The sequence below is a fragment of the Mobula birostris genome, chromosome 23, assembly GCF_030028105.1.
Source record: "Mobula birostris isolate sMobBir1 chromosome 23, sMobBir1.hap1, whole genome shotgun sequence".
In the NCBI taxonomy this organism is placed as follows: domain Eukaryota; kingdom Metazoa; phylum Chordata; class Chondrichthyes; order Myliobatiformes; family Myliobatidae; genus Mobula; species Mobula birostris.
Genome location: NC_092392.1, coordinates 19,381,718 through 19,408,165, shown reverse-complemented (window position 1 = coordinate 19,408,165; position 26,448 = coordinate 19,381,718). Strand labels below are relative to the sequence as shown.

Sequence of the window (26,448 nt, the reverse complement as noted above, 5' to 3'; positions counted from 1 at the left end):
AATACAGCGTGCCCACAGCGCTCTGCAGAACAATACAGCATGCCCACAATGCTCTGCAGAATACAGCGTGCCCACAGTGCTCTGCTGAACAATATACCATTCCCACAGCGCTCTGCAGAACAATACAGCATGCCCACAGCGCTCTGCAGAACAATACGATGTGCCCACAGCGCTCTGCAGAAAAATACAGCATGCCCACAGTGCTCTGCAGAACAATACGATGTGCCCACAGCGCTCTGCAGAAAAATACAGCATGCCCACAGCGCTCTGCAGAACAATATACCATGCCCACAGCATGCCCACTGCATTCTGCAGAAAAATACAGCGTGCCCACAGCGCTCTGCAGAACAATACAGCATGCCCACAGTGCTCTGCAGAATACAGCATGCCCACAGTGGTCTGCTGAACAATATACCATTCCCACAGCACTCTGCAGAACAATACAGCATGCCCACAGCGCTCTGCAGAACAATATACCATGCCCACAGCACTCTGCAGAACAATACGATGTGCCCACAGCGCTCTGCAGAAAAATACAGCATGCCCACAGCGCTCTGCAGAACAATATACCTTGCCCACAACATGCCCACTGCATTCTGCAGAAAAATACAGCGTGCCCACAGCGCTCTGCAGAACAATACCGCATGCCCACAGTGCTCTGCAGAATACAGCGTGCCCACAGTGCTCTGCTGAACAATATACCATGCCCACAGCACTCTGCAGAACCACACAGCATGCCCACAGCGCTCTGCAGAACAATACAGCATGCCCACAGCGCTCTGCAGAATAATACAGAACATGTACAGTCCTCCAGGCCTCCAGGCTACTTCCCCATCAGGCAGAAGATACAAAATCTTGAAAGCATGTACCACCAGGCTCAAGGACAATTTCTAACCCACTGCTATCAGATTCTTGAATGAACCTCTCATATGCTAAAGATGAACTCTTGCTCTCCTAACAGAAGCCTGCACAACCTCTGTAGCTGCAAACCTATAGTTTGCATTCTGCTTCCCCTTTACAACTTCAGTGTAATTAAGCACGGACTGATCAGTTGGGATGGCACACCAACAAAAGCTTTTCACCGTATCTCAGTACATGTGACAATAATAAACCAAATCCACCAGATTTCTGAACAGTCCACAAAAGTATGAACTCTATCGATTTCTAAATCATTTTTGCTATAACATCGAATAAGAAATATTTTTAATGTTCTGTTCTGAATTGTTGCAGCATTTCAACAGGTCCTTTGCCTCACTGAATCCATGCCAAGAATCAAATACTCAAGAGATTCTGCAGATGTTGGGAATCTGGAGTAACACACATAAAATGCCGGTCAACACTCAGCAAGTCAGGCAGTATCTATGGATGAAATAAACAATCGATATTTCAGGCTGAGCCCCTAGTATTAAATACTTAGTTACATTAATCCCATGTTATCCTCCCCATGCTTCCATCAATTACCTCCAGATTCCACCACTCATCCATGCACTTTGAATAATTTTGATTTTGATTTATTTATCGCGTGCTATTTGCATTAACAACCAACACACCCCATGGATGTGCTGCGGACGGACAGCCATCAGTTGTTGCCACACATTCCAACGCGCACATGGCATGGCAACCATGTCCAGCAGAACAACAGTAAACAAGCCCCTTTCCCACTCTCCCTCCCCACCCACCTCCTCTCACTCACAGTCATGGATCCACCCCCAGGGCAGGCTGCCTGCAATCCTCCCTTGGTCTCACCATCAGTCCTTGGCCTCGGAATCACAGAGAGCCTTTCACAGCCAGACCCTGGCTTACAGTAATCGATGGACCTACCAACGTGCTATGGGATGTGACAGGAAACTGGAGCATGGGACGGAAAACCAAAGAGCTACAGAGGGCGTGAGCAACCTCCACACAGAAAGGACCCAAGGTCGGGATTGGACCTGGTTTGCTGGAGGCGTGAGGCAGCATCTCTATCGGCAGTGTCACTCCGTATTTATAAATTATAGCAAAAGAAAGCTCCAAACTTCTCCCACTTTCCTCGTGGTTCCTAACCAGTCCTGATACCAACACCTCCCATTTCTGGATTCTACCACAAACCCTCCAACCTGCGGAGAAAGTTTCCCTCTATCCATCTCGTTAGGTCCCTTGCATTGAGATGGACTTTGTCTTTTCTCTCCTAATTGTAAAAATTGTGTCCAATTTATGCTTTTCTTGTGAGTGCAGCTTCTGGTTCCTGAGAGTCAACATCTCAGCGGATCTGACCTGGGCCCAACACATTGATGGAATCATGAAGAAACCCACCACTGGCTGTATCTCATTAGGAGACAGAGGAGAACTGGATTGCAAGAGTTCGCAGAAGGTTGTAAACTTTGCCAGTTTCATCATGGGCACTAACCTCCCCACCGGTGAGGACATCTTCAAAAGACGATGCCTCAAGATAGCAGCGTCCATTATTAAACAGCCTCACCATACGAGGTAGGCCATCTTTGCATGACCACCATCAGGGAGGAGGTACAGGAGCCTGAAGACCCACATCCAGTGTTTTAGGAACAGCTTCTTCCCCCTCTGCCATCGGATTCCTGAACGGGCCATGAACCCCTGCACACTAGCTTGCTATTCGATTCTGGCACCATTTATTTATTTAATAGCTTATGTTAATTTTATGTATTGCGCTGTACTGCTGCCACAAAACAACAAATTTCACAACATATGTCAATGGTGATAAACCGGATTCTGATCCTGTTGCTTATCATATTCAAGAACAGCTACTTCTCTTCAACCATTTGGTTCATGAAACAACCAGCAAATCCTTAATCACGACAATTACACTTTGACCACTGTGCACTAAAATAGATTCTCTTTTTGATCTAATTGTGGTTTCTTGTAAAATAAGATAGATTTGATGGAGACAGACGTGAGAAGCACAGAGGAACATCTGGAGAAACTTCTGAAATGCCTGCTTCGCTGCCGCTGCTACTGTGCGATGGAGAATCTCCTGAGGGGAAGGCCCCAAATCCTCGGCTTTGCCTATTGCCTATTGCCGGGGCCGGGGTCGAAGTCCTCGGCAGAGATGGTGCTCGGTGCTCGGTGTCGGAGGGCTGGTCGGAGGCTCGAAGTTTTCTTACAGCCTCAAAAGTCGGCTGTGGTCGGGTGCTTCCTGGGTGCTGCATCGGCAAGTTTGTGGTGCTGGAGGTTCATGACAGGGAGAGTTTCTCCCTTCTACCGTCTGTGTGAGATGATGGGACTTTCGAGAGACTTTGAGACTTTTTTTTTACCGTGTCCATGGTCTGTTCTTTATCAAATTACGGCATTGCTTTGCACTGTTGTAACTATATGTTATAATGATGTGGTTTTTGTCAGTTTTTTTTAGTCTTGGTTTGTCTTATGTTTCTGTGATATCATTCTGGGGGAACATTGTATCATTTCTTAATGCATGACAATGAAAGTGGACTGCGTGTCCTCATAATCTAATCTAATCTAACCCTTGCACACTAGCTTGCTATTTGACTCTGGCACCATTTATTTATTTAATAACATGTTAATTTTATGTATTGCACTATACTGCTGCCACAAAACAACAAATTTCACAACATATGTCAATGGTGATAAACCGGATTCTGATCCTGTTGCTTATCACATTCAAGAGCAGCTACTTCTCTTCAGCCATTTGGTTCATGAAACAACCAGCAAATCCTTAATCACGACAATTACACTTTGACCACTGTGCACTAAAATAGATTCTCTTTTTGGTCTAATTGTGTTTTCTTGTAAAATAAATGTCTATAATTTATGTTAGAACTTTTCTTGTGAATGCTGCTTCTCTGATGCTATGCCTGCGAAGCGACAGGTACGTTTTTCATTGCACCTATGCACACCTGAACTTGTGCAAATGACAATAAACTGAACTTCGAACTTGACTTTGGCTGGATCTCCATTTACCCATTTAAATTCCACTCTAATTTGTGGAATCTCTCCCTCTAATTTAATCCTGGGGGTCATGTATCATTCTACTAAACCTACACCACCTCATTGTAGAGTAACAAAGATGTCTAATGTAGTAATAGAGAGTGCAGAAACAGGCCCTTCAGCCCATCAAGTCCATGCCAGTCATTAACCATCCATTTACAATGATCCAATATTAATCACATTATTTTGATCATTGACTCCCTGCCAGCTTCCACTGCTCACCCACACACTGGGTCAAATTACAGCAGCCAATTCACCTGCCAACCCCACACATCTTTGAGATGTGGGAGCACAGGGGTAGGTGGGGGGTGCCCATGTGGTCACAGAGAGACTGTGAAAACCCCACACAGTCAGCATCCAAGGTCAGGACTGAACCCAGCTCTCTACATAGTGAGGCAATGGCTCTACCAACCTCCCCAATCACAACCCCCCTATGTCCCAGATCCACTCACCAAGACACTACCTAACTTTCATCGCACTAAGCTTATAACACAGAACAAGACTATTCAGCCCACCATGTCCAGGTTATGGCTCTCCAGGGTACTTTGAACCTTTGTCAGTTCACCAATGTTTCAGGCAGAGTGTTCCCCCCTTGTGTGAATTCAATTTGTAGAGTTACGGAGCATTATAGTACTGAAACAGGCCCTTCGGCCCAACTATTCCCTACCGAACTGCTCTTCAGCCTTGTCCCATCTACCTGCACCCAGACCATATCCCTCTAAACCCCTCCCATCCATACACCTATCCAAACTTCTCTTAAGTGTTACGACTGAACCCGCATCCTCCACTTCTACTGACAGCTCATTCTGCGCCCACTGAGTGAAGAAGCTCCCCCTCAGATACCCCTTAAAATTCTCACCTCTCACCCTAAACCCATGACCTCTAGTTCTAGTCTCAGCCAACCAGAGGTGCAAAAAGCCTGCATGTATTCACCCTGCCAACCTCTATAAGATCTCCCCTCTGCCACTCTCCATCAACAATATTCCAAGAAAGCAATGGACATGATCAGTGACCCCTCCCATTCTTGACATTATCTCTTCTCGTCTCATCCCAGATATTGGGATTCCCATCGGAAGATACTAAAATTTGAGAACATGCACTTCAAGGTTCAAGGACAGTTTCTATCCTGCTGTTGATATCATGGTGGATGTGATATCACAACCTGACAAGCCATGGCCTTTGCGCCAGCTGCCCTGAACTTTCTCTGCAACTGCATTCTGTTTTCCATTTTGTACAACCTCAACGTGCTTATGGAATGATCTGTCTGGACGACACATAAACAAAAGCTTTTCACCTACACGATTCAGATTAATTTATTTATCACATGTGCATTGACACACGTAGTGCAGTGCGTCGTTTGTGTTAACAGTCTAAGGATGTGCTTGGGGCATCCCACAAGTGTCAGAAATCTGATGGTGAAGAGGAAGAGACTGTTCCTAAATCACTGATAATAGTCTTATAACGGCATTTAAACATCTGCTGTATGCTTCTACACTTTAAACCCTAATGTATTTTATTCAAACTCCAGTGCATATAAATGCTCTTCAACATGGATTGTGTGAAGAAACAAGGACTTGTATTTTTATATCATGTTTTGCTTTTCACATCCCGATGTCATAAACTCTCTCCCACCAATGACTGATTCAGATTCAGAGTTATTTATCACATGTACATCAAAACATACAGTGAAATGTGTCATTTGTATTAACAACCAACAGAGCCAAGGTTGTCAAACATGAAAAAATTTTCAGATGTTGTAAATCCAAAGCAACACACACACAAAATGCCGGAGGAACTCAGCAAATCAGGCAGCATCTATGGAAATGAATAAACAGTTGACGTTTTGGGCCAAGACCTGCTGAAGGGTCTCAGTCGGTGTTTAGTCTTTTCCATAGATGCTGCCTGGCCTGCTGAGTTCCTCCAGCATCTTGTGTGTGTTGGCCAAGGATGTGCTGGGGGCAGCCCACAGGTGTCACCATACATTCCAGTTCCAAGCCCACAACACAAGCAACAGCAAAAGAACAAGAGCAAAAACAAGCCCCTCTCCCACCCTTCCTTTTCAGTCCTGCTGAAGGGTCTCGGACCAAAACATTGACTGTTCATTCCCCTCCATAGACGCTGCCTGACCTGCTGTGTTCCTCCAGCATTTTCTGTGTGTTGCTCTGGATTTCCAGCATCTACAAATTCTCTTGTGTTTATCCCTCAAAGTTCAAAGTAAATTTATTATCGAAGTACATAGGCATCACCAAATACAACCCTGAGATTCATTTTCTTGCAGGTGTTTGCATTGGTACAAAAAAGTACAATAGAATTAATGAAAAACTATACACAAAGAATGATAAGCAGAAGAAGACAAACTGCAAATATAAAATAGAAAAAAATGACAATATATATATATTTAACACTGAGAATATGAGTTGTAGAGTCCCTGAAAATGAGTCCATGGGTTGTGGAATCAGTTCTGAGTTGACGTGAGTTAAGTTATCCCAGCATGGATAACTTAACAGGAGCCTGCTGGTTGAAAGATAATAACTTCCTGAACCTGGTGGTGTGGGTCCTAAGAGTCCTGTACCTCCTGAACGATGGCAGCAACGACAAGAGAGCATGGACTGGATGGCAGGGGGTCCTTGATGATGGGTGCTGCTTTCTCGTGGCAGTGCTCCTTGTAGATTGCTCAAAGGTGGATATGGCTTTCCCCGTAATCAGGGACCAGGCTTTACCATCCTATCACCCATCCACACCCCCCCCCCCACACACACACAGAGGTCTCCAACCGCAGGACAGAGTCAGTTATCCTTTCCTGATTACCCACTCTAGACATCTTATCCAACAGGTGAACGGGTAAAGGTAACGCCAGAGAAGAAGTTAGAAAAGAGGGTTCTTGCCTACTTTGGAGAAAAGCAATGTGTTCATTGAAAGTTTGAAGGAAAAAAATATGGTCTAATAATGAAACTAAAGACTGCGTGGGGAGAGGCGGATATATGTGTGTTTGTGTGTAAAACTCCCAGTTCAGGGCTCCAGGCGGGGGAGAGGAGGCGATATATCAGCCACTGAGGCAGTTTATCTTCATTGCCTGGGCTGGCGCGGTCGCCCGGCTTAGCAATCGTTTGGTGCAATGCGAATTAGCGTCAGGCAGCAGAGGCTGTGCTGTTAGAGCGGAGAGCTTCACTCAGGCGAACGCAAAGGACCGGTTCCCCCTCCGCCCTGGTCAGTTACTCCTCGAGAGCAGGTGTTCCCCCCCCTCCCCCCCCTCCAGGAGCCTCCACCCCTCTGTCAACTGAGAGTAACTTTGACCTTTTTTAATTAGAGAATTCACAAGACTCTTCCAAAAACGGAAAATAAGAGGCGGCGACTGGGGGGAGTAATTATTACCGAGACACTGACAGTTTGTAGACTCCAGGAAGTGTCTGCCGAAGGAGACGGGGCAGCCCTCCCCTGCCTACGGTTCCGAAGTCTTCTATTTATTCCTTTCTGTTGGAGGGCTCGTATCTGGGGCGAGAGAGAGAGAGAGAGAGAGAGAGAAAGAATCCTCCGCAATGGCCCTGGAGAACGAAGAGGATAGTATGTCGTGGAAAAAGCAGGCGGACGATATTAAGAAGATCTTCGAATTCAAGGAGATTCTGGGAACGTAAGTAGCTCAAAGCAAAAGGATTTTATTTTATTAAATTTGAAGCAACGCTGGTTGATGTACTGAGAGCATTGTACAGTAAAGTGGGACATCTCAATCTGCCCTCCCGCGTCGTGTGGGCTCAGGCGTTTCGATCCAGTTTGGTGCTTGAGATGCGATCAACCGTTAACATTAACAACGAGGTGCCTGCCAAGAAATTGGGATTAGTCAAAATATGCAAATTTGTATATATAAAGTTCCCCGTTGAATCCCAATTACTGTTTTAAATGCCTCCGGGGTTGGGAAGGGGAGACGAGGGGTTTCGCCTGTGGGTATCATCTGTAGCCGGGCTGATGATTTGCCCCGAGCGGACCCGAGTTGTCGATGTTTATTAACTTGTCTGTGGTGATTTGTGTGCATGTAACGGGGCGTGCAATAATGTGTTGTGGGTTGCCCGCAGGCTAGCCGGATGAGCTGGGGAGTTCCGCCAATCACGCCAAGGTTAGGGGTTAAGTCCGGGGGCATTAGTTCTGCCCCGGCAGTTGGCCTTGAAGCACGGCGAAGCACATTAGAGAGTGAAACGCTGGAACTAAATTGTCTGCTGCTAAACGCAAGCTGGATGGCAGTGTCGCCCAGACTGCGTGCTTACCACGTGCGCTGTGGTTTGGCCACTGTGTTCATTTAACGCAGGGTAACATCCGCATCCGGTGAGATGATGATTTGTATCTGCGTTCCGCTCACCTACCCCCATACCCGTCCATAGGGCCTGTGATACTGTGCGAACTTTCTCACTGAGTGGGACATACCGAGGCTCCAGTGCAGTCTGTGCCGAGGGCGTGCAGAATTGTCGGCGACACTGTGACTGTCTCTTAAATGCAGTGTTCGCCCTTCAGCGTCACCTGCTTGGAGCATAGGATTCAGGATTCAGATTCATGTATTTATCGCGTGTACTTCGAAGCGTACAGTGAATGGCGTCGTTTGTGCCGACAGGGTGCTGCCACACATTCCGCGCCGACATCGCAAGCCCACGAGCAGCGGCGACGACAACAACAGCAGCAAAACAAACAAGAGAAAATCTGCAGATGCTGAGTCCTGCCGAAGGGTCGGCTGTTGACTCTTTTCCATAGGATGCTGCCTGGCCTGCTGAGTTCCTCCAGCATTTTGGGTGTGTTGCCGGCAAGGCAAGCCCCTCTCCTCCCTCCCACCCACGCTCACACACAGACAGGCCTCCAATACCAGGGCAGACCTCCGGCCTCCATTGGAGTCATGGACTCGAATACCCCGGGGCTTCCGACTTCCCTAGCGGTACGCGGCCACAGGGCTTCAGCTGTTGGGCCTCGACCTCTGGATTTAGGGTTGATCTTGGGGCTTTGATGTTCAGTATTGACCCCAGAACTCACTGGTGACGGGGGTCACGCCCTTCAGCCCACGATGTCTCTGCCAATGATAATGTCAGGTTAAGCCAATCCAACCTGCCTACACACTATCCATATTCCTTCAATCCCTGTCTAAAAGCCTCTTAAATGGCACGATCACGCTTGCTTCCACCATCATGACTGGCATTCCATTCCAGGTAACCCGACACTCTCAGTGCGAAAGAAAATGCTTGCTCCTTTAAGCTTTCCCCCTTTCACCTTAAATCCACCTCCTTCAGTATTTCACATTTCCTCCCAGGGAAAGAGACTCTGACCAACAGAGGCAAAATGCTGAAGGAACTCAGCAGGTCAGGCAGCGTCTATGGAGAGGAACCAACAGTTGATGTTTTGGGCCGAGACTCTTCATCAGGACTGGAAAGAAAGGGGGCAGAAACCAGATTAAGATGGTGGGGGGGGGGCGCAGTACAAGTTGGCAGGTGATGGGTGAAACCAGGTGAGAGGGAAGCTGGGTGGGGGAGGAGGGATGATGTAAGATGCTGGGAGGTGATAGGTGGAAGAGGCAAAGGGCTGAAGAAGGAGGAATCTGATAGGAGAGGAGAGTGAACCATGGAAGAAAAGGAAGGAGGAAGGGAACCAGAGGGAGGCGATGGGGAAGTGAAGAGTAAAAGGGGAGCTGGAATTCGAATGGCGAGCTGGTGAGGGAGAAGGTGGGTGGATAGGGAGAGAAAGATTCTCACTCTCTAACCTATCTCAATGTTTTATAACCATTATCAGGGTTTCCTTTGGCCTCCTCTAGCAGGTCACTGGGTAATCCTCAAGCAGCCACATTAATAGATTATGTGGCCATTACCACTTTGCTCTTTGTGGGAGCCTGCTTTGCACGAATTCGCAAATCTGTCTCCAACGTTGTAACCATGACTGCACATCAAAAGAACCTCAGAATCAAGGACAGGTGGCTGGGTGGCGGCCTGTCTGTGTGTGGGTGAGGGGTTGGGAGGATGGGAAAGGGGCTTGCTTCGCTGCTGTTGTTCTGCTGAACATTGTGGGTACGTTATGTTGGTGCCAGAATGGGTGGTGACACTTGCGGGCTGCCCCCCTCCCCCAGGGTGTGTTGGTTGTTAATGCAGATGACGTGTTTCACTGTTTCAATGTTTGTGCATGTGATAAAAAAATCTGAATAGTCCAGTGGTGCGAGAGAGACTTATGTCCTCAAGATGAGAAATGCGAAATGCCATATAAAAATACACGTCCTTGTTTCTTTACCCAATCCACATTCAAGAGCATTTATATGTACTGGAGTTTGAATAAAATATGTTGGAGTTTGAAGTGCAGAGGTTCACAGTCGATTTCTAATCCCCTTCTGATGCTGTTATAAGACTATTGAATGGACTGCAGTCAGTGTGGAACGGTAATAACACCTCCTCGCTGACAGTCAACAAGGGTGCACCTCAAGGATGTGTGCTTAGCCCACTGCTCTGCTCTCTCTACACCCACGACCATATTGCTAGGCACAGCTCAAATGCCGTGTATGACACCACTGTTGTTGGTAGCATCTTGAATGGCAATCAAGAGGTTTACGGGAGTGGGGTAGATTATCTGGTTGAGTGGTGTCGTACCAACAATCTTGCGCTCAACATCAACAAGATGAAGGAAACGATGGTGAACTTCAAAAAGCAGAAGTTAGGAGAACACACCAGTCCTCAATGAGGGACCAGTGGTGGAAAGGGTGATCAGCTTCACGTTCCTGGGCATTAACATCTCGGAGGATCTATCCTGGGCCCCGCACATCAAATACAATCATGAAGAAGGCTCGCCAGAAGCTGCACTTTGTTGGGGGGATTCCTTATGAAAAGCCTCGGCCCAAGATGTTGACTGTCCATTTCACTCCGTGGATGCTGCCTGATCTGCTGAGTTCCTCCATCTTTTTTTTTGTGTGTTGCTACTGGGGAAATGGTTTAGTCTAATTGCTCAGTGAAATGTTTCCTAAGAATAACACTTCAGGTCTTTGACTTGAGACATTAATTCTATTTCTTTCTCTGCAATTGCTGCCTGACCTTTTCAGAGTACATTTGTGTAAACTAAATTCAATTTTCTTTCAGTTATATCCATCCATAAATAGATCAGATCTTGCTTGGGTGGGGTCCCAGGGGACAGGGAGCTCATTTTGAGTAAGGGTGGCAGATGTTGGTGAACATGTTGAGTTTTGAAACAATCTAGTACTTCTCCAAACCCCTTTTACTGAGCCAAGGATTTCTTTAAGGTTGCTTAGTTGAATTTAACCCTCCAAGTTCTGTAGTGGGATTTGAACTAAGTAACATAGAATTTTATAAGAATCTATTCATATACAGAGACTAGGAAACAACAAATGTTCAGAAGAAGACAAGAGTGCAAATAAGAGAAATAATACTGGGAACGTAGCAACACACATGAAATGCCGGAGAAACTCAGCAGGTCAGGCAGCATCAATGGAAACGAGCAAACTGTTGACATCTCACGCTGAGAGCTTTCTTCAGGACTGGAAAGAAAGGGGGAAGACGCCAGAATAAAAATGGTGGGGGATGAGAAGGAGGCCAGCAGGAAGGTGATAGGTGAAGCCAGGTGTGTGGGAAAGATAAAGGGCTGGAGAGGAAGGAATCTGATAGGAGAGGAGAGTGGACCATGGGAGAAAGGGAAGGAGGAGGGTGAGGTGATAGGCAGGTGAGAAGAGGTAAGAGGCCAGAAGGAGAGGGGAGGATTTTTTTTACCAGAAGGAGAAATCAATATTCGTGTCATCAGGTTGGAGGCTACCCAGACGGCATATAGGGTGCTGCTCCTCCACCCTGAGGGTGGCCTCCTGGTGGTGCAAGAGCAGGCCATGCACTGACATGTCAGAACGGATTTGGGAATTGGAATTAAAATGCTTGGCCACTGGGAAGTTCTGCTTTTGGCAGATGGAGCAGAGGAGCTTGACGAAGTGGCCCCCTCCCCCCCAATTTATGACCGGGCTTCACCAGTCTCAAGAGGGCCACATTGGGAGCACCAATTTGCAGGTTGTAGTGTCCTTGAAAGTGAGTCTGTAGGTTGTAGAATCAGTTCAGGGTTGAGGATAGTGATGTTTTCCTCGCCGGTTCAGGATTCTGATAGTTGAGGGATAATAACTGTTCCTGAACCTGGTGGTGTAGGGCTGAAGTCTCTTGTACCTCCTGCCTGATGGTAGTAGGAGCTCAGTAGTAATTCAGAGTTGAAGTGGAGGTGTGTGTCATCTGCACAAGTACATGTATGCAGAGGTGCAATCAAAAACATACTTGTAGCAGCATTCTCAATTAAAAAAACACTTTTTACAAGTAAGAACGCAATTAGAACAAAAAAAGTACAAAGCCCACGTTAGTGTTAAGTGTTCATAGTGATGCTATACTGAGGCAGTGATTAGAATTGGGTTGGTTGGATCAAGAACTGAATGGTTAAAGGGAAGCACCTGTTTTTGAATCTGGTGGTGTGGATTCTGTATCTCCTGCCTGAGATTTGCTGAGAGGAGATGGCATGGCCGGGACAGTGGGGAATCTTTTGATGATGGATGTTGCCTTCTTGAGGAATGTGCCTGTGATGTAATGGGCGGAATCCACTGATCTCTGCAGCTTCAATGTTCCTGCACGTTCAACTTGAAACCATGATGCAAACAGTCAATACCTCTGTCGAAGTTTTTTAGAGTCTTCAGCGATAAGCCAAATCTCCTTAACCACCTCGGAAAGTAACAACCCTGCACACTTTCCTTATAATTGCATCTGTGTGCTGGGACCAGAACAGGTCTTCCAATATGTTAACCCCAAGGAATGTAAAATTGCTGACCCTTTCCACATAACCACTGTGCTACATTGCACTGTTTAAAGCCAGGAGGTGCGCAGGCTATTTTTCTTTGCCCCAAATCTCTTTTTGGGATCTGAGCTCTTGATGAATTGGCTTACTATGGTCACATGTACGGAGATACAGTGAAAAAGTTTTTGTATGTCACTCCTGCAGGTCATTTCCTCATGTCAGTGCATTGAGGAAGCACTGGGGAAAACAATAGCCGAAAGCAGAATAAAGTGTTATAGTTACAGAGAATGTGCAGTATAGGCGGACAATAAGGTGTCATAATGACGTAGATTGTGAGGTCAAGAGTCTATCTTAATGCGGGGGAATCATTCAATAGTCTTATAATGGGGGGGTAGAAACTGAATGTGTACTTGGTGGTCTGTGTTTTCAGGCTTTTGTAACATGTTGATTACGTTGGCTACTTTTCTCTGGCAGGGTGAAATATAGTCGGAGAAAGGCAGTTCGGGTACACAACAGAGTGCAAGAGCCATAACAATGCAGATTGGGAGATCTAGAATCCACCTTATTGTTCAGTGCGGGGGGTGGGGGAGGTAGAAGCTGCCGTTGAGCCTGGTGGTATGTGCTTTCAGGCTTTTGTATCTTCTGGCCGATGGAAGAAGGTGAGAAGAGAGAAGGTCTATGAGTGGGTGGGGTCTTTGATTGTGCTGGTTGCTTTGCCAGGCAGCTCCGCACCCAGCGCTGATCACTTCTTGGCTCAGTGCCTGTCTGTAGACTGTGAAGCTACAATACGGGTGTTATCTAAATGCAGCTTGTTAACTCCAGGAAGCGAGCAAGGGGAGGAAACGATACCAAATGTGTTGCAGCTGCAATGAACTGTCAAAGTGTTTGCTCTGGTGACTTCCACACTGCAGCGTTCACTTCCTATTTTCAAAGGTGTTCAAGCCCATGGCTGATTAACAGTGCTGAGCAGGTTTTCAGCAAGGTTGAGACCAAGGAAATGTATAATAGACAATGTATTCCAATTTAATATTGGCACAATCAATCTTTCATACAATACAATCCTTGAACTAATGAATACAGGTACTACAATCGTACATGTAATGCAACCCAGCATTTGCACTAAAAAGGCAAGAATTATTGTTGCATTTCCTTTAGTAAATGGAGTTGCCTATTAAAATTTCACTGCTGATAATTTAACAGAAGTTTAATAAATAGTTTATCAGCAATCATTAAAAAAATCAGTATTTATCTGTTACTATACAAAGGTAGTTATACTATTCAGAGCTATACAATACATATTCAATATATTGCTATGTACTACACAATACATATTCAGTATTCAACAAGAAGTAAGACCATGAAAGACAGGAGCAGAATTATGCTATTCAATCCATCGAATCGGCTCCAACATTTCATCAAGACTGATTTATTATTCCTCACCAACCCCCTTCTTCCCTTTACCTTTTGATGCCTTTACTAATCAAAGACCTATCCATAAGATGTAGGAGCAGAATTAAGCCATTTGGCCTGTCAGTTTTGCTTGCCATTCGATCATGGCCTGTTTATTTCCCTGTCAAACCGATTCTGCTTTCCCCCCGTAACTTTCGACATTTTTACTAATCAAGAACCTATTGAAAGACGTACGTAGGTGCAGAATTAGGCCATTTTTTTAGATTAGATTAGATTTGGCCCATCAGTTCTGCTCCATCATTTCATCATGGCTGATTTATTAACCCTCTCAATCCCAGTTTCCCGTTCTGCCTGTGACCTTTGATGTCCTTACTAATCAAGAACCGATCAACGTCTGCTTTAAATATACTCAACAACCAGGCTTCCATAGTTGTCTGTGGCAAAGAATTCCACAGATTCACCACACTCTGGCTAAAGAAATTTCTCCTCTTGGATCATAGAAGGACAATGAGTGTGTGGATGGGAGGGAGGGGGAACAGAGGCTTGTTTTGCTGTGGTTGCTGTGCTGCTTGTTGTGCTCTGTGCTGTTCTGCCTATCGTTGTGGGCACCAGATTGTGTGGCGATACCTGTGTGGGCTGCCCCAGCACATCCCTCAATGTTAATGCAAATGATGCATTTCACTGCATGCTTCGATGGACATGTGATAAATAGATCTAAATTCTTTTTTAAGAAAAGGATTTAGTTTGACATAGAACAGAGAACGTTTCAGCACTGGACAGGCCACAATGTTACGGAGCATAGAACACTATAACACAGGAACTGTCCCTTCAGTTCGCAATGTTGGACTGAATCAAATAAATTGGTAATCAAATGGCCAACTAAACTAATTTGATCAGAAGTGTCATTCTTACCAGGCCATGAAACAGCTGGAATCAGAGAATGATCTTGTGCTTATGAAAATCCAACCAATACAAGACATTTCTTTATTTTAATAAAAACCACTACCTTCAAAGTTATGTAAAGGTCATCCTATTCTACCTTGAGATTCACTTCTAACAGGCATTCATAGGAAAATAAAGAATTACAATAGAATTTATTAAAAACTATACATAACCAATGATTGACAAACAAAGACTAAAGTTATCAGAAAGGCTCACGAACAACCAATGTGCAAGCAAAGAGAAATCATGCAAATAATTAAAAACTAAATAAATAATACTGAGAACATAAGTTGTAGGGTCCTTGAAAGTGAGTCTGTAGGTTGTGGAATCAGTTCGGTGTTGAGGTGAGTGAAGTTATCTACGCTGGTTCAGAAGCCTGTTGGTTGAAGGGTAATAGCTGTTCTTGAACCTAAGACTCCTGTAACTCCTGCCTGATGTAGCTTCAACATAACTGCAGATGTATTCAATTTTAAAATCCTGAAAATGATTAGCTCCATCAGCCGGTCTCCATGGCGACAATCCAACAGTAGTGGCAGTGACTAGAAAATAAGTTTAAGTGTGTTTTTCCAAGCAGCCACTGTGCAACCTAATCTAATGTATTAGCCATTGGCTACTCTGCTCTGGCTTTGAGGCACTGAGTGTTATGTGGTGTGTTGTGGACAGTGCTGATCAATTCCTCCTTGATGTTCAATGTTTAGTTTGCTTGCAGCTTCTGCACAAGTAATGTAGAGCTTGACGTGTAGTGGTTGTCGCGACGCTATTACAGCTTGGGCTGTCGGAGTTCAGAGTTCAATCCCAGCATCCTCTGTAAAGAGTCTCTGTATCTCCTCGCTGTGGAATGTGTGAGTTTTCTATGGGTCCCCCCGGTTTTCTCTCACTGTCCAAAGATGTACTGGGTAGGTGAACTGGCCATTGTAATTTGTCCTGTGACTAGGTCAGGGTTAAATCGGGCTTGTCGAGAGTTGCTGGGAGGGGCGTCTCAAAGGGCCAGAAGGGCCTACTTTGCGTTGTATCTCCAAATAAAGTAAAATAAAAATAAATTTAAAGTTATTATCAAAGTACATTATATTACCATATTGTATCTTGAGATTAATTTTCATGCAGGCATTTACAGGTAAATAAAGGATTACAATAGGATCGACATAAACAAAGATTGACAAGCAACCAGTATTCAAAACAACCAATAAATTGAGCAAATAATTGAAAAAAGTAATACTGAGAACATGAGTTCTTGAAAGCAAATCTGGAGGTTGTGGAGTCAGTTCAGTGTAGAGGTGAGTGAAGTTAAACACACCAGTTTGGGAGTCTGATAGGGTGATAACTGTTCCTGAACCTGGTGTTGTGGACCCTCAGGTTCCTGTACCTCCTGCCCAATGGTAGTCGTGAGAAGAGGGCACGGCCTGAATTGTGGGGGTCATTGATGCTGCTGCTTTGTTGTGGCAGCACTCCGTGTAAATCTGCTCAGTGGTGGGGAGGGTTTTGCCCGTCTTGGACTGGGTGTTGTAGCCTGAATGAAGTCACTGGAGAAAGGAACTGGTAGATACAAAGCAGGCAAGGCAAGGTACAGCAGGCATCATAAGGAGATTCTTTTGGTCGAAAGATCTGACTGGCCCAATGTGGGGCTCGATATTTTATGTGTCAAGCATCAAAGGACAATGCCATATTTACAATGTATGGACAGTGCTTTCTTTGAAACCACATGCAACCTTCACACTTCCTGATTCGCATCCACACCACAGACATCCGGATGAATTTTAATCAGCTTTGTCTGGACTGGGATGCACAGCTCCCAGGAACTCATTGTTCAGAGCTGCACTCCAGATGAAATCCACAATACACTTTCAGACGTGAAGACTGGGAGCCAAAGTCAATTGCTAAGTGTATATGTCCTAAACCCAAAAATCACCCTAACACCGGGCTGTGTCCATTACTTTTTGTAGACTTTTCCTTTTCATGGGCACCAGTTTTTCCAAACCAGGCCACAATGTACCCAGTCAGAATACTCTCCAATCTACGCTAACTGCGAAGAAAGTAAAGGCACTGTTGTTCTCTCTTTATGATGGCACTTATGTGCTGGTCCCAGTCTGGCCATACTGTGTCCTCAGTGCCTGTTGCTGGCAACATGTTGGATCATTGCTTATCTGGTTAGCTGAACGTTCAAAGCTAATAATTTTCCTGTAAGTTACACCATTTCTCTTTGGCATGTTTGCTGTTTATTTCTGCACCGAGTCCCATGAGTTGTCTTTGTCTGCTAGGGTTGGCTCTGAAGATGCTGCCGCAGTTGACAGCATTATAATCAGTTGCTACAAACAGTATTACACAATCTGTTTCCAGGACAGTTGAGCAAGTTCCAAACGAATGTGACGGCTCAGCAGAAACGCGACTATTTTTGTTGTTTTATAATCTCTGTGATGAATAAGCCTGAAATAAAAGGATAACAAAATAGATGGGGTGGCAGTTATTGGTATTGGTTTATTATTGCCATGTCTACCAAGACACACTGAAAAGCTTGCGTTGGATACTGTTTACACAGATCAAATCATTCCACAGGGCATAAAGTAAAACAGAATAAAGTTTAAAAGCTGCGGATGAAGTGTGGTGTAGGTAAAAGGCAAAAGGGCAAGGTCATAATGAGGTAGTTTGTGAGACCAAGAGTCCATCATATCGTATAGGAGGTCCGTTCAGGATTCTGATAGAAATTGTCCTTGGATCTGGTGGTTTGTGCTTTCATGCTTTTGTATCTTCTGCCTGATGGGAGAGTGGAGAAGAGGCAATATCTGGGATGGGTGGAGTCTTTATTATGCTTTAAAGAGGGAGTGTAGACTACACATCCAGACTCAAATGCTTCTGCCCCACAGATTTAAGACTATCGAATGGTTCCCCAGTACAATAAGGTGGACTCTTGACCTCAATTTAATCTCATTATGATCTTGCACCTTATTGTCTGCCTGCACTGCACTTTCTCTGAAATCTAGACTGTTATTTTTTTTCCTCTTGTTCTACCTCAGTGCTCTGTCGTAATGAATTGATTTGTATAAACAGTTTGCAAGACCAGGGTTTCCAGTTGTTCACGTGTGACAATAAACTAATGTATTAGAATTAGAAAATCTGCAGATGCTGGAAACCCAAGCAACACACTCAAAATGCTGGAGGAGCTCAGCAGGCCAGGCAGCATCCATGGAAAAAAGTACAGTCGACATTTTGAATTAGAATCAAGTTTAATGTTACTGACATATGTCATGCAATTTGTTGTTTTGAGGCAGCAGTACAGTGGAATACATAAATTAATTACTATAAGTTACAATAAGAAATATAAAAAATAGATAGTGCAAAAAGAGAGCAAAGTGTTCATTGGTTCATGGACCAAACTAAATTCACTAGTTGAGTTTGTGTTATGCCTCATCCTGGCAGGAGAGGAGACTGAGAATGGGTAAGTCAGTATGGGGAGAGGTTGGGATGCTTCTGCCCAGTCTGTGCTTAGTCTTGTTAATCTAGAGGAGCATGTTAATCTAGAGGAGCAGTGAAAGACAGAAAGGTACGCTAAATGTTGCCTCTGATTGCAGCATCTTTAGGAATCCAGGATGTCTTTGAGATTATGTATCAGTAGCTTGATATTCCAGCATAGGACTGCACCAGCTCACCAGCCAACCACCATCCCCTGCCCCCCCCAACCCTGTTTGGAACCTCTTGCCCCATCTGTGGTAGAGATCACGTCCCGCCGCATCCTCCTCAGAATCCACGGTGTGGAAGAGAGCCATAGTCGATGTTCAGGGGCTGCATGAGAAACAGAGGGGACCTCCTTGGCCCGCAGTTACAGGGCCAACGCTCTCAAGGCCTTACTCACCTGATCACATCTTCTCCGTCGGATCAATTGCCCCCTCCACCCTGGCACCTCACAGTGACAGGCCCATGCAGACGTACCGTGGGGAGAGTCCTGACCGGTCGCATCTCTGCCTGGTGTGGAAGCTCCCATGCGCAGGATCGGAGAAAGATACAGAGGGTGATCGGCTCAGCCAGCTCGATCATGGGCACAAGCCTCCCCACCATCAAGAAATCTTCTCAGTATTACCACTGTGGGGGAGGTACAGAAGCCTGAAGACCTGCACTCAATGATTCAAGACCAGCTTCACCCCCTCCGCCATCAGATTTCTGAATGGTCCACGAACCGTGAATGTTACCTCACCACGTAGCTCTCTCTTTGCATGATTTTACTCTTCATATGTTATTATTGCAATTGATAGTACTTTTTAAGAATTGCACTTGCTGCTGCTACAAAACAACGAATTTCATGACATACGTCAAAGATAATACTCCTGATTCTGATTCGGGCAAATTAGCACGAGCAGTGAAACCAGAGTGTGTGCTGGGAAGCAGCTGTAACCAGATGTAATCTGGTCCTTAATAGCAGTTCTCAACCGTTCCCCCCTTCAGTTGACGGCAGCTGATGGGCAGGCTGACCACTTCGCCTGGATGATCAGCCCTCTCTGATGAATCAGTGTTGGTGTCTCTGTCAGGGGGGTTTATCAGAGATCTCTCCCAATTTTATTTCACAATCGTCTCATGTTTTTTTTTGCATCTCAGAGCCAGTGTGAAATTAAAAATGTATTTACTGGTGTTTGGTTCCACTTGGCTGAGCGCTGAGGCTGTTGGCCGTTAAGACGAGAGGTTAATGAGCTCAACAACAGACAGGGAAGGATAAAATCCCTGCTATAAACAAACTAAAGGCCATCTGCTGTGAAGCAGGATCGTTCATTAATCTGTCCTGTCATTAATTTCCTCCGTTATGCAAGAGCTTTACACAGATTGCATCGGCACCTTTGTACGTATTTTGGTTACTTGTCTTCCACGGGAGGAATTTGATTTCTGCACCAGTGGTGTCTCCAGCGTGGTGTTACGGAGTCATAGAACAGTACAGCACAGAAGCAGGCCCTTTGGCCCATCTAGTTCATGCTGAACTATTTATCTGCCTCATCCCACACCATAACCCACCATACCCCTCCCATCCATGTACCTGTCCAAATTTCTCTTAAACGTTGAAATTGAGCCCACGTCCACTGCCTCCGATGGCAGCTCATTCCACACTCTGACCGCCCTCTGAGTAAAGAAATTCCCTCTCACGTTCCCCTTAAACGTTTCACACTTAACCTATGATCACTAGTTCTGGTCACACCCAACCTCGTGGAAAAAGACTGCTTGCATTTACCCCGTCTACACCCTCCATAATTTTCTATACTGTACCTCTGTCAAGCCTCCCACAAATCTTCTACACTCCAGGAAAAAAAAGTCCTAGCCTATTCAACCTTTTCCTATAAGTCAGCTCCTCAAGTTCTGGCAACATCTCTGTTTTCTTATGGAAATGCTTTAGCATTTAGCATTCAGGGAAGAGTCACTTTCAAGCCTGTGCAGGAAGTCATGCCTTTTGAAGGTTACGTGAGTGGGAAAGACAACCTAGCTGAGGGAGTTGATCTCTGTGGGAGGAGTTGCCTCCAGTGTGAGGCGTTAGGAAAAGGCAGAAGATGGAGGGAACAGTCATCAGGTCGGGCAGCATCTATAAGAAGAGAACCGGGCTTAATGCTTCAGGTCTCAGACTCTCCTTCGCTCTTCACAGTTACTGACTGACCTGCTGAGTGTTTCCAGCATTTTCTGTTTTTATTTCAGATTTCCAACTCAGCGTCAGCAAAACCAAAGAGCTGATTATTTTCAACAGCAGGAGGAAACCAGAGGTCTGTGAGGCAGGAGATCAGAGGTGGAGGGAGTCAGCGTCTTTAAATTCCTCCGTGTATATATGTACTTTGATAATAAATTTACTTTGACTTTGTCCTTTGAACATTCCCTAGAGATTAACTTGCAGGTTGGGTTGGTAGTAAGGAAAGCAAGTGCAATGTTAGTGTTCATTTCGGGGGAACTGAATGAAATCAGTCATCCATAAAAGCAACGATGTAATGCTAAGGCTTTATAAGGTATTGCCGGCCGGTGGTGTCATGGCATCAGCACTGGACTTTGAGGCGATTGGTCTCAGGTTCAGACATGGCTGGCTCCTTGTACGCTTTCCATCTGCGCTGGGTTGAGTGCTGAGCTAGAACCTTGGCCGCGTAAAAAACAGACAAATGCTAAAAAAATGGCACGGTCGCTGCCCGATGTGCCACGAGGCCCAGAAAGCAACAACATTTATAAGGTATTGGTTAGATCACATTTGGAGTATTGTGGGCAGTGTTGGGCTTCATATCTAAGAAAAGGTGTGCTCGCATTGGAGAAAGTCCAGAGGAGGTCATAAGATTGATCCAGGAATGAAAGTGTTTGACATATGAGGAATGTTTGATGGCTCTGGGCCTGTACACATTGGAATTTAGAAGATTGAGGAGGGATTTCATAGAATGGGAAGGCAAATTGAATGTGGAGAGGATATTTCCTATGGTGGGGAAGTCTAGGACCTGAGGGCACAAGCTCAGAATAGAGGCACGTCTCAGTAGAACAGAGATGAGAAGGATTTTCTTTAGCCCAGCAATTGTGAAGATCTAGTCATTTGGTATATTTAAAACGGGAGTTGATAGTTTCTTGATTAGTAGGGGCATCAAAGGTTATGGGGAGAAGACAGGTGAATCGGGTTGAGAGGGAAAATAAATCAGCCATAACTGAATGGTGCAGCAAACTTGCTGGGCCAAATGGCCCAATTCTGCTTCTACGTCTTATGCTCGTATCATCTTTTGATTTTGACATTTAATTTTGTTAAAACAAGGCCAGGAGTGTCGTCAGTGTGTGGAGACCATATGGTGATACTTTGCTGTCACCCACGTCACCAAACCAGATCAGCTGACCATTATTTTGCTCACTTTGGAAGGCTGTAAAATAATTTGTAAAAAATTTAAAAGGAGGTGTTCAGGGTGCTGTCAAAGGCAAGGCTTGTTCCAAGTAGAGTCATGGTGTCATACTGCATAGAAAAAGATTCCTTGGCCCGACTGGTCTAAGGGTCCCATCTGAACAAGTCCCATTTGCCCATGTTTGGCCCAAAACTTTCCAAATCTTTTCCGTCCAGGTACCTATCCAAATAAATTAACAATTAATAAAATGTATGCCAGAAGATTGATATTTAGCATAAGGTGCATTTATGACACAAGTTAAAAAGTGGACAATATAATGCTACTGGTGCTCCATAAGTGATGAGACCTGGGTGGTGTCAGGGAGTTCAGTAGTCTCACTTCCTGAGGAGAAGAGGCTGTTTCCCATCCTAACAGTTCTTGTCCTGATGTCCTGCAAGGTGGTAGGGGGGTCAAAGAGATTGTGGGACAGATGGGAGGTATCCATGACAAATCTAAGTGCATACACAGTGCTCCTGATAAGTATCTCAGATAGGTGGAAGAGAGAGCCCAATGATCTCCTCAGCAGTTCCTTCCAATCCTTTGTAGGATCACCATCCTGTCTAGCGGCAACTCTGCTTCCAGGGAAAGTTGAGCTGCTGTCTCATAGCTTCAGAAACTCAGCTCCAAGCGTGGCCTTGATCACTGTCGGTATGGAGCTTGCACACTTCCCCTGTGGCCATGTGGCACCCCCCCCCCCCCGGGCCCCTCGTCCCAATGGCGTGCGAGTTGGTAGGCTAATCGGCCGCTGTAGTTTGTGAGTGAGTGGTTGAATCAGTGGAGAGCTGATGAGAATGTGGGGAGGAATGACTAAGGAGGAAATTAAGGATGTAACGATTAGCTTTATTTGTCACATGTACATAACACTTCAAAACATCCTGTGAAATGCGTAATTTGCTTCAACAACCAATGGAGTCAGAAAATGATGCCGGAGGCAATCTGAAAGTGTTGCCATGCTTCTGGTGCCAACATAGCATGCCCATAATTTACCAATCCTCACCTGTATGTCTTTGTAATATGGGAGGAAACAGGAGCACCTGGAGAAAACCCAAGCGTTTGTCGGGAGAATGTACAATCTCCTTACAGACAGCGGCAGGAATTGAGTTGAATCCCGATCGCTGATTGCTGGCGCGGTGAAGAATTATGCTAGCCCTATGGTACCATGCCACACTCTGAAGGGAATGAGATTACATAAGAACTGGTACTTACCTGATGGGCTGACTGGCCTCCTTAAGGAAGGATGCGTAGTTGATTGCTTTGTTGACGTTGAGGAGGGTTAGCCGTGGACTCCAATGTCCCATGAAGCCTCATTTCCTTGTATGCAATCACCAAAGTCAGGAGTCTTTCCACTGGCAAGCACGGCACAGTGGTGTCCGTGGTGATTCAATGCAAATGGATGCTTTAAATGAGGTCTTCAACCCAATTTGTTGGAAGCAGAAGTGAAGCAAGGTTATGTGTTGTTGGTGTAGTGTGGACTTGTTGGCCAAGGAAGTCTATGATGATTGAGGATGTTACTTCATCAGAAACAACATCTGTCCAAAGACTGAGTGACAATCTCCTGCCATTGATTGAGCAGTGTGGGCAAGTTTAGGAATGCCCAAATTTAATTGCCCCATCACTGGGGACAATAACTTCAGCTGTTTGTGCTCTCAGCCTTGGTCATCTTTGTTATATATCTGTCAGTCGGTCTCTCTCCCTTCTTGGTATCTGGCTCTTTTATCAGGCTTGTGGTCGAATGCTGTAATATCTCATTTGAATACACTCATGTGTAAAGTCTTGGCAATGAAAAATAAGTGGAAATTAGCCACTTTGATTCTTAATTGAAAATTAGTTTATTACTGTCGCATGCACTGAGATGCAGTGTATCTGCCTGCCCTCCAGACAGGTTGTTCCGTAAGTACACCGGGGTAGTAAAAACGGGGGAAAAAAAACAATAACAGTATGCAGAATAAAATGTTAACCTTACGGAGAAAGTGTTGTCAAGTAGACAAATAAGGTGCACGGGTCATGACGTGGTAGGCTGAGAGACCGAAAGTTATCCTTTATTGTATAAGAGGTCCTTTCAAGAGCGTTGTAACAGCAGGATAAATGCTGTTCTTGAGCCCGGTGGTAGGTGCTTTCAGGCTTTTGTATCTTTTGCCCGATGGGAGTTGGGAGAAGAGAGGATGGGGTGTTTGATTACGCTGGCTTCTTTACCAGGGCAGCGGGAGGTGTAGGCAGGGTCCATGGAGGGGAGCCTGGTTTCCACGATGTGCCGAGCTGTGTGTACAGCTCTCTGTATTTTGTTGCAGTCTTGGGCAGTGCAGCTGCCATACCAAGCCAAGATGCTTCCGGATAAGCAGTTTGGATAATTTGGATATATTGCTTTTGATTCAGCTCGTCTAAGTTGTTGATTACAGATTGCACAATGCAGACCCGTGGTAGAGAACAGGACATTACTGCAGCTCCGACAGACACACTGGCCCAAATATCCGCAGTCAGATCTGATTCTATATTTTCCAGTCTATTGGTTAAATTCTGAAGATCTGGATTACCAGTGGATGTGATGATATATATTGGATGAGGTTGACTTCAAAATGATCCCTAGACAAAGGTAAAATTGATTTGAGACTGGTTGCTGTAGGGAGTGGTTTGCAACAGCAAGCAGATGTGAAAAGCCCTTTGTTAAACATTAAAGAAAAAATTAGCTTTATTTGTCACGTGATCGAAACATGCAGCAAAATCTGTCGTTTGCAACAAATAAAAACAGTGTCGTCATGCTTCCAGCACCAAGGCAGCATGCCCACAACGTACTATTCCTAACCTGTGCAACACACAAAACACTGCAGGAGCTCAACTTGCCAGTTGCCAGGCAGCTTCTGTGGAAAAAGAGTACAGTCAACGTTTCGGGCCAAAATCCTTTGGCAGACACCCGAACCCCTGTGTCTTTGGAATTGGGAAGAAACCGGAGCCCCCAGAGGAAACCCACCCAGTCATGAGGAGAACGTAACCTCCGGTCAAATGACAAACCTCAGTCTTTGCATATAAATGGGCAGTCAAATACTATTTCAAGGCTGGTGGCTGCATTTTTTATTATTTAAAATAAAGCTTTGAAATCCTCTGATGGGGCAACAAATCTCCAGGGAGCTGTTGGAACCTCATTTCAAGCAAGCTACACTTTCTGTGCACGTAGGCTGAATTACTCTGGGCTATCTGGTTAATCTAGTGAGCTAGGCTAGTTATCACAGATATAACTGACAACACAGAACCACTGAAACTACCTGAACAATCCCAAAATTAATGACACAATTGTACAACCCACATTCAGTTCAAACGGACCTCTAACCATGTGTTTCACTGAGTGACACGAGCCTGTTCTGCCCTTTGAGTTCATACTGTATCAGATTTGCTATCACTGACGTCATAAAAATTCATTGTTTTGTAGCAGAAGTACAATGCAAAGACATAAATATTACTGTAAGGGGGTTTCTTTTCTTTGTCACTGCGTAGTCTAATTAAAATGGCTTCTTTGTTATGTTATAATTGAAAGGGCTTCTTTGTTATGTTAACTGTTGAGAAAGTCCTCCCACTAGCAGTTTGTTTGGATCACGTTACTGATAAGAAAGGTGTTACGAACCAATTGGGATAGTTGTTATGCTTTTGGTGTGTCTGAAGATATTGTATGCTTGGGGTTTTGGGGGAGAAGGCGGGAGAGAGAGAGACAGAGGATGGACTAGGTGCTGTGAGTCCGATAACGGGGTCGGACCCCGAGTGGGACGTTCGGTGAGGAGAGGAGACGGAGACAGACTCGTGCGCAGCGTCTGGTCAATCACCGTTGTTGGTCCCAGGCGGCCGGTTGAGGAGGTCCAAGGGGTCGCAGGGTGGAGAAGAAGGGTCCTGAGCTCCAACTGTTTTGTGCACGAAGAGATTGAACTTTGATAAGTGTGGCGCTTTTTATTTTCCTTTTATATTTTATTCTCTATTAATTATATAGTTCCAGTAATATCTATAAACTGTAAATCATTTAATCGTATCTGGTGTGTTGTCTGTTATTTGCGCGGGGTGGGGTACCTCACACAGCATCCACATAAACTGATTACCCAGTTTGGCGGGGCCGAGGGCTGTTTCCCTAGACGACAGCGAGCTGAGCAACCCTGAGGTTTGGCTGGGGGGGCTACATTACTATAAGTTGCTAATAGTGTAAAAATAAATACATTACAATATTTATTTATTAGTAATATATCTATCTTTATCATTTATATTTAATTATTAATTTATTATAATGATGCATTATTAAATTTATTATTTATTTATTTTAAATGATGCAAAAGAGGAATACCAAGTTAGTATTCCGGTGTTCACGGACTGTTCACAAATCTGGTTGCAGAGGGGAAGAAACTGTTCCTAAAACATGGAGTGTGAACTCAAAACATTGAGGCTCCAGTAGCTCCTCTCCGATGGTAGCAATGAGCAGAGAGTAGCCCCAGATGGTGAAGATCCTCAGTGATGGATACTACCGTTTAAAGGCACC

General features: G+C 45.1%; 1 protein-coding gene across 2 annotated transcripts in view; it reads left to right on the top strand.

The window, feature by feature from the left end:
- The first annotated feature begins 7,120 nt into the window (after positions 1–7,120).
- Positions 7,121–26,448, top strand: part of camk1da (calcium/calmodulin-dependent protein kinase 1Da) — a 317,135-nt gene continuing 297,807 nt past the window's right edge. For both annotated transcript variants that reach the window (XM_072241028.1, XM_072241026.1), the window contains exon 1: positions 7,121–7,585. In XM_072241028.1, the coding sequence (XP_072097129.1) occupies positions 7,494–7,585 (92 nt within the window). In that variant the 5' untranslated portion in view covers positions 7,121–7,493. The remainder of the gene's footprint in view (positions 7,586–26,448) is intronic.